At 28.1% G+C, this 9,134-nt stretch overlaps 1 protein-coding gene and 1 long non-coding RNA gene across 2 annotated transcripts in view; one reads left to right on the top strand and one right to left on the bottom strand.

Annotated features, from left to right (window-relative positions):
- Positions 1–3,529: 3,529 nt before the first annotated feature.
- The window catches only part of LOC107489851 (pentatricopeptide repeat-containing protein At3g22470, mitochondrial), a 44,276-nt gene continuing 38,671 nt past the window's right edge, over positions 3,530–9,134 (top strand). Inside the window, exon 1 of the mRNA XM_052262119.1 lies at positions 3,530–3,834. Within this exon, the coding sequence (XP_052118079.1) occupies positions 3,774–3,834 (61 nt within the window). The 5' untranslated portion in view covers positions 3,530–3,773. The remainder of the gene's footprint in view (positions 3,835–9,134) is intronic.
- LOC127747726 (uncharacterized) overlaps positions 3,810–9,134 on the bottom strand; it is a 42,495-nt gene continuing 37,170 nt past the window's right edge. Inside the window, exon 3 of the long non-coding RNA XR_008009516.1 lies at positions 3,810–3,917. This is a non-coding gene — a long non-coding RNA (uncharacterized LOC127747726). The remainder of the gene's footprint in view (positions 3,918–9,134) is intronic.

Here is a 9,134-nt window from a genome sequence, read left to right as displayed (position 1 = left end):
CAACCATCTTTCGGTAAAATAGAGTTTACTGCCACTTCATTAGACGCTTACATCCATATAATTAGAACCCGAATCAGTGAATATAACTTAAGATGGTATTTAATGGATGTGGTGCATTGTAAACGATTGCAGCAAAAGAAAATCACACTGAAATATTAGGCGAAAAGAATAAGTTGGAATAAGAACAATCATTAAATTATCAAAAGAATAATATAATAGAATAAGTATATAAAAAATTATAAATTATACCTTAAAAGAATCAACTTCGATGAAAAACGAAGAATACATTCTTATTTTATGAAGTAGTTAAGAAAGAATAATAAATTAAAGATCTAAACTCACGAACCACAAAAAATACCATATATAGTCTTATTAAAACAAAAATAATTATATAAATTAGTTATTATTAAATTAATCTTTTATTATTTACATTATACATCATATATTTGCTGTGATTGAATAAGTCATTATCATATCATATACATTTTTATCATGAGTAGAATCATAGATTTTTGTTTTAATTTTTTAAGGTAGATATCAATATTAACTTGCTAAAAATTACGGTTAATTTAAAATTATATTATAATAATTAAAAATTAAAATTATTGACAATTAATATAATTATGTATTAAATGTTGATTTGATGTATAATTATAAAAAAATTATCGACAACTAACATAATTATGAATTAAATACTAATTTGATGTATAATGATTGACAAGTAAGATAATTATGTAAAAAATAAAACATAACAACTAAAATTAAATTTGTTAACTAATTGAAACTAGGTAGACAATGTTGGCAATTATTTTTAGCATTTAATTATTATTATTATTATTATTATTGTTGTTGTTGTTATCAATATAAATGGGTTGTCATTAACGTAACAACTTGCCACTAATAAAATTATTGCATAATGAATGAGAATTAGAATTGTATCAATATAATTAAAATGATTAAAAATAAAGTATATACCAATTTTGATTCTCAAAGAATTTCAAACCAGACACTTTAGTCCCCAACTAAAATTAATTACTCGATTGGTCCTTAACAATAAACTTCGTCAGTCACTTAGGTCCTTTACAACGTCAACTCTAACGGATAATTATAATCGGATATTTTTTAAAATAAATTTAGAAGAGAAAATAGTATTTTCATTTTGGAGGGAAAATGATGAAGTCATGAAAAATTGATACCTTACTTTTATTAGTTGGTAATACATTAAATATTAATTTTATATAATTATAATAAAGATATTTTCCTAAATTAATATAATCATGTATTATTCATTAAATACTAATTGTAATATAATTATAATAAAGATATCTTTTTAAAATAAATTTAAAAGAAAGAATAGTACTTTTATTTTGAAGGAAAAAATAGTTCACAAAAAATTGACACCTCATTTTAGTTAGTTGAAAAAAAATTCAATTTTAGTATATTAATAGATAGATATTATTTTGTAGTTTTCTTCTAATGGCAAGAATACATTTTCTTCACAAGAGCTTTCTAGGAGATAGCTAGATTTTATTGACATTTGTTATTCATATATGCAAAAAAATATTAAAAATAATATGAACGCAATTAGGAAGAAAAATAGAATTGTATTTATATTTGTAACAAACTAACAACTAAAGATTCAAAGATTAAAAGAATATAATATATCAATTAAGATATGAGAATAATTGATTTGTTGATTCAAATATAGTTCAAAGTAAATAGAATGTGTTAACATTAATTAACAATGATTATTTTGAAAAAGAAATACACAATTTTTGAATTTTAAAAGCAAACATTTATTAAAAGAAGAAGCTATTATAAAGAAATTTTCATATGAAAATTACATTATAAATTGTTAGATAAGTCAATTAAACAATTAAATATATTAAATTATTAAAAAAACATTAAATAAAAAAAATCATCGAACAGTGAATCTTGATTGTCCTTTACTAAATACTTACAAAAATTGTATGACAAGAAACAAAATTGGCATATTATTCTAGTCATTAGTGTAGAAACTGATATTTTCATGTTGCCTTTTTATTTTCAAATTGGCCATATTCATGTGGATTTTTAAAAAATATTTGTATGTAATATAATATTTATTAATATATTTTTAAAATTAGATCAAATAATTTAAAATTATTTTATATTTTAACACAAAAGAGTATTTTGTCTAAAAAAAAACACACACACACACAAAGAGTATTCTCATTGATATTTGATATTTTTTGCTTTCTAAATTTTAATCTAATTTTTAATGTTTTTTAGCATAGATTTTTGGTCAAGTTCAAATTAAGCATAATAACTGCTTTGTTTCCATTTGCAAAACAAATAACAAAAGTAACCATTTATTATGCTAATACGTTTTTTCTCTTTGCAAAACCCTTTACAGGAGATATTAAAAATATTAAAAATAATATATTGTTATTAATATATACATAAAAATATAAAAATAATACTAGAAAGAGAAATAAAATTAATATATCAACTATGATACTACGCATAACACAACTAATTTGTTCATTTAAATATAGCTTAAAGTAAATATCAATATGTTAATAAAGATTATTTTTCAAACACATATTAAGTATATTATAAAATTATGTAATAATTTTACAATATTTATGCTCCTATAAAAATATAATTGATATGATATAATAATTATTTAAAATTTAATTTAAATTATAATATTCTAGGTTTAAATAATATTTTAGGTTTATATCTTTTGTGATTGTTCGGTTACGACTAGAGTTAGAAATGAGTCGAACCGAGTCGAACTTTGATTTTGACGCTGATCCATGTTATAAATAGATGGTCCAAGTCTAAGTCTATTATCTCTCATAGGATTTTTTTCAGGTTCAAGTCTGACCTATTTAATGTTGACGAGCCCACGAATCTATTTGAAAAGTCCATTTCATGAATTAAAACTCAAAATAATACATTTAAAAAATATAAATTGACATTAAATTCATTCTAAAATTTATAATTCATAATTTATAAAAAAATAATTCATTTATATATTAATCATTAGTCACATATCATAACTGTATTTACAATTCATAAATTTTTTCTTTTAACAAAAATACTACAATCTTAACTAGTTTTGATTATTGATTTTATTTTATTTTATTTTGTGTTTAATATAGATAAAACTAAAAAAAAGATTTACAAAAAACATTTTGACAAGCTGACCTAAAAAATTTTATAGTATTTTTTTAAAACTTATGATCTAATTTTTTTTAACTAATAGACTTACTAAAAAATTTAAACCTAACATATTTAATAAAACAAATCAAATCGAATTAAATGAATCCTAAAACAACGAACCCGTCCGTAACCCGGCCCACTTTCACCCCCTATTTTCGACCCAAAAGTGGAAGAGCATTGACACTAAATTTGGCTTAGAATTCTTTCATAAACATCTCTTTTCACTAGTTGAAGATTTTGACATCCTAATCCCTTTTGAAAGAGGTGTCATAGACTCTTCTCTTTACTACGAGTACTCTTTGCTTATCGTAAAAAGAAATAAGGCTCTTTAAAAAAGAGAAAATTCTTGAATTTGCTCGAGTAAAAAAAAAATTGGGATCCTTGAGAAAATGCTTATCCGATGGTATTCTCTGATTCATCTCTTCATAAAAATTCAATTGGGATGCTTCAGTCAACAAAGATGGGAGAAGATTTATTACATATTTTAGTGCTAACCTAGAATATTGCAATGTGAGTTTTGCGGAACTCTAGGGTGTTCTTCGCACTGCGTTCTTCACTCATCAATGATGTTGCGTTCATCAACAAGAGCTTCTCTGCGCTTCTTTCTGCAGCAATCTCAATTTGGTACCCTTTCTCATCCCAAACCCTTTCTTGATGCCATCAAGGACAGACCCCATCTCGTAAATTCTATTAGGAATCTCCAGAACCTTGATTCTGCTCTGCATCTGTTTGACAAAATGGTTTCCATGAACCCTTTGCCATGCGTGAATGACTTTAACTTTTTGTGTAGCTCTATTGTTAAGATGAAGCATTACACATCTGCCATTTCCTTAATCAAACACTTGTTTTCCTTAGGACTCAAATCTGATATCTATACACTCAATATTGTTGTCAATTGTCTGTGCCGTTTGGATCACACTCCCTTTGCCTTCTCTGTCGTGGGGATGATGTTCAAAATCGGCTTGGAGCCCAATGTGGTCACATTGAACACCATTGTTAATGGTCTTTGTATTGAAGGCAATGTGGATTATGCTATTTGGTTTCTTGACCACATGGATTACTTGGGATATCAACCCGACGGCCACACATTTGGAGCAATTATAAATGGATTCTGCAAGATGGGCAACACCCCTGCTGCCATTGCCATTCTGAGGAAGACGGAAACAAGAAACTGCAAACCAAGTATTACTGTTGCGGGTTATAATGCAATTGTGGATAGTCTTTGCAAGGATGGGCTGGTATCCGAGGCTTTGAGTCTATTCTCCGAAATGACAACAAAAGGTCTTCAACCCGATACTATCACTTACAATCGCTTGATTCAAGGACTCTCTACTTTCAGCAGATGGCAGGAGGCTGCGTCTTTACTCAGCGAGAGGAAACAAAAGGGAATTATGCCGGATACGCATACTTTTAGTGTTTTAGTGGATGCTCTTTGTAAAGAGGGAAAGATTTCAAGTGCGAGAGCCATACTTGGTCAAATGGTTCGAATGGGAAAGGAGCCTGATGTTGTCACCTATAACTCAATGATTGCTGGTTTTTGTTTCCAAAGTCAAATGGAGGAGGCCATGAAAGTATTTGATTTGATGGTTCACAAGGGATGCGTACCAGACGTCTGCACTTATACTTCATTAATCCATGGGTGGTGCAAGATCAAAAGGATTAATAAGGCTATCTATCTCTTGGATGAAATGGTCAATAAAGGTTTAAATCTGAATGTTGTGACTTGGAATACTCTTATCCATGGATTTTGCACAGTGGGTAAACCGTTAGCTGCTAAAGAATTGTTTTTTACAATGCACAAATTTGGTCAATATCCCGATCTATCGAGCTGTGCCATTATATTGGATGGCCTATTCAAATGTCATTTGTTTTTTGATGCAATATCATTATTTAGAGAAATGGAGAAGAATAATTTGGATCTTAATATTGAAACTTACAATGTGGTGTTCCGTGGGATGTGCCTTGCTGGAAAACTAAATGATGCACGAGAACTCTTATCTTGTCTGCCTGCGAAAGGCTTGAAACCTGATCTATATACTTATACAATAATGATCCAAGGTCTATGTATGAAAGGACTTTTGATTGATGCTGAAGAGTTACTGATGAATATGGAAGAGGATGGCTGCTTGCCTAATTCCTGCACATATAATGTATTGGTTCAAGGATTACTGAGAAGAAATGATATTCCGAAATCAGTAAAATATCTTCGGATTATGAAAGGAAAAGGTTATCCAGCAGATGCTAGAACTATGGAATTGCTTGTAGATTACCTCTCTACGCACAAAGGAGGGAATGTTTTTCAAGAATTTGTGCAGAAAATTGTTTGAATATATCAATATAACCTCTTAGTTCTTTATTTGAATTGAGGATTTTATCTTTGTGCAGAAACTGATATTTCCATGTTGCTTTTTGTTTTCAAATTGGCCACAGAGCAAAATTTTCCTTCTTGAGAAGGTTATGCTTTACCTTACTCTAGTCATCTTGCTTCGTTTTAAGCTTCATTCATATGGAATTTTAGGAAACAAGGTAAAACTTATGATATAAGAATATTGTATTTAATACAACTTTTTGATATTGTAGATGTTTTTACCGCTACAGGATATAGTAGTTTTCAAATCGAACATAATCCGCTACAGAGCATAACGGTTTACGGGGGTCTGTGTGATGGACAGAAACCGCTATAGAGTGGAGCTGAAGAAACTTTGATGCATAGAAATCGCGAGTGACTGTAGCGATTTCTGAAAAAATATAATGGTGCGTTGTATAAACAATGACACATTATTATGGTTTCTGAAGATAATTCTAAAAAATTGGCCTATATCCAAAAAAAAAAGTAAGACTAATATGATACTAAATTTATACAAATAAAATCAAAATATACAATTAACCAAAAAAAATCAAAATATACAATTATTTTAGCTATTCATACATATATATTTAATGGTGATATTATAAAAATAAATAAATAATTTTTTACAGCAGTGATCCTACTTTTCGTATATTCTCCCTTTCTCACTAAAAAATATTATATAAAAATAAATAAATAATTTTTCATCAATTTGATCATATTTTAAAATATATTATAATAATTTTTTAATATTATTTTAAATATATTTTAGCTAACAATTAGTCGACAAATCAGAGACAAGAAAAAAATTTTCACTAGTGAAACTAAAGTTAATAATATATTTTACATACATATACATATATGTATATTTTTAATTTTTATTGAGAGTATGTTTTTAAAGTTTTGATGAAAAGTTATTTATTTAATTTTATATAACATTCTTTAATGAAAAAGAGATAATATACGAACAGTAGGGATAATTATTGTAAACATTTATGTATGTTGTTGTATATTGTATCTTGTATTTTACATTTATATATAATTTAGAATTATATATAATTTACACAAAATATTTTAATTTTAAAACTGAAATATGAAATTGATTATTAGCTAAAATAAAATAGTCTAAACGATGGATTGTTTTGAAGTTTTTTTTTTATATATGTAAAATTTTATAATATCATTATTAAATATATATGAATAACTGAAATAATTGTATATTTTTATTTTTATTTTTTGGTTAATCGTATATTTTGTTTTTATTTGTATAAATTTAGTATCATATTATTCTTGCTTTTTTTGGATATACGCCAGTTCTTCACAATTGTCTTTAGAAACTGTTTCAGTGTGTCATTATTTATACAACGTGTTGTGATATGGATGACTACGTAGACTCACCTTCTCAATATTGAAGGAATCATTCTCAAGAGAGAATGGATTTAATGAAGGTTGAAAAGTGATAACCATTTGTGTGTATAAATAGGAGTAGCATCCATCTGAATAAACACACAGCAATAATATAACACCTTTAATTCCCTCTCTCTCTTTCTTATTATAAAGCATTTAGTTTCTTTTCTCTTACTACACACAACCAAATAATAAGAGATCGATTCCCTTTTATGTTGCAATCAAATACCCTTCTCCTTATATTACTATTACAATTCTTTCTCTTCTTTTATTTTATAAGTATTTTAAATTCTATTTTCTATTACTCTTTACATATAATATTAATAGCAATATTAACCATCTTTATTATATTGAGATAGTAACAATAAACATACATATCTTTTATTTTATAACACGTTATCAGCACGAGACTCTGATCAAATCTTTAGGAAGACTCAGGTAATATTTTCATTATGTCGAAACTCTCTCATCTCGAATTCAATGCTCTTAATATATCTGGAAACAATTATTTATCATGGATATTAGATGCTGAAATCCATCTTGATTCAATGGATCTTGGAGATACCATTAAGGCTGAAAATAATGCATCCCAAAAGGATAAAGCCAAAGCCATGATTTTTCTTCGTCGTCATTTTGACGAGGGATTGAAAAATGAATATCTTACATTAAAAGATCCTGCAGATCTTTGGAAAGACCTCGAATAAAGGTATAATCATCAGAAAACGGTGATACTTCCTCAGGCTCGATATGAATGGACGCACTTGCGTCTACAAGATTTTAAATCTATAAATGAATATAATTCTGCAATGTTTCGAATCACCTCACGAATGAAATTATGTGGGGAAAAGATATCTGATCATGATATGTTGGAGAAAATTTTCTCAACCTTCCATGCCTCGAATGTGCTCCTACAGCAGCAGTATCGAGAAAAAGGGTTTAAAAAATATTCTGAATTAATTTCTTGCCTTCTTGTTGCTGAACGCAACAATGAGTTGTTATTGAAAAATCATGAAGCGCGCCCAGCTGGCGCCGCTCCATTTCCTGAAGTAAATGTGGCAAATCATTACCCCATAAGAGGTAAATGGCAAGGTTTTAATAATAAGAAAAATTATGGAAGGAAAAAGAATTATGTTCAAAAGAGAGGATCTCACCAGAAGTGGGATAAAGAAAGGAATATCGGGCAGAATAAATCAACCGAGGAGAAGTATTTCTGCTGTGGTGGAAAGGGCCATTGGTCACGTACCTGTCGTACCCCAAGGCACCTAGTTGATCTTTACCAGGCATCTTTGAAAAAGAACGACAAAGGAAAGGAAACAAATTTTGTTTCAAATGAGGCTGAAAACTCCACCACTCATTATGATGTATCTGATTTCTTTGAGGATCCCGAAGGAAATATTGGTCATTTGATCAATGATGGGATAGTTTAATATGTGAGATTGTGAAGTATTTATGTAAATAAATAATGTAAAGAACTTATTGTTAAGTTTTATTTTCTATGTATTTAAGTTTCAAATGTGATGTACATAAATAATGAAATTTTAATGTTTATGAAAATTATTAAATGTGTCAAATTTTAAAATAAAATTTTAGTATATGACATTATTTTATGTATAGTGTTCCTTAGAGAAATAATTCTGATCAAGCATTCAATTTAACTGTGCATACTACTCATTTTATTATTAATTGTTTTTTTGAAGAGAATGGCAAGGATATGTAATGAAGACGTATGCCTTGCGGATAGTGCAAGTTCACACACTATTCTCAAAAGTGATATATATTTTACCCATCTTGTGCCAAAAGAGGAATATGTTAATACTATTATTGGCTCAGGCAATGTGATAGAAGGCTCCGGAAGAGCTATAATTTTGTTTCCTGGAGGAACAAAATTTATAATAAATAATGCACTATTATCTACCAAGTCTCTGAGGAACTTGTTGAGTTTCAAAGATATTCGCCGAAATGGATATCATGTTGAGACAATGATGAACGGATAATTTATACGCTTTTTGGCATTGTTTTTAGGTAGTTTTTAGTAAGTTTGAGCTACTTTTAGGGATGTTTTCATTAGTTTTTATGTTAAATTCACATTTCTGGATTTTACTATGAGTTTGTGTGTTTTTCTGTGATTTCAGGTAATTTCTGGCTGAAATTGAGGGACTTGAGCAAAATT

This window comes from Arachis duranensis, chromosome 5 (assembly GCF_000817695.3).
Source record: "Arachis duranensis cultivar V14167 chromosome 5, aradu.V14167.gnm2.J7QH, whole genome shotgun sequence".
NCBI classification, from domain to species: domain Eukaryota; kingdom Viridiplantae; phylum Streptophyta; class Magnoliopsida; order Fabales; family Fabaceae; genus Arachis; species Arachis duranensis.
This window is presented reverse-complemented; position numbering and strand designations above follow the sequence as displayed.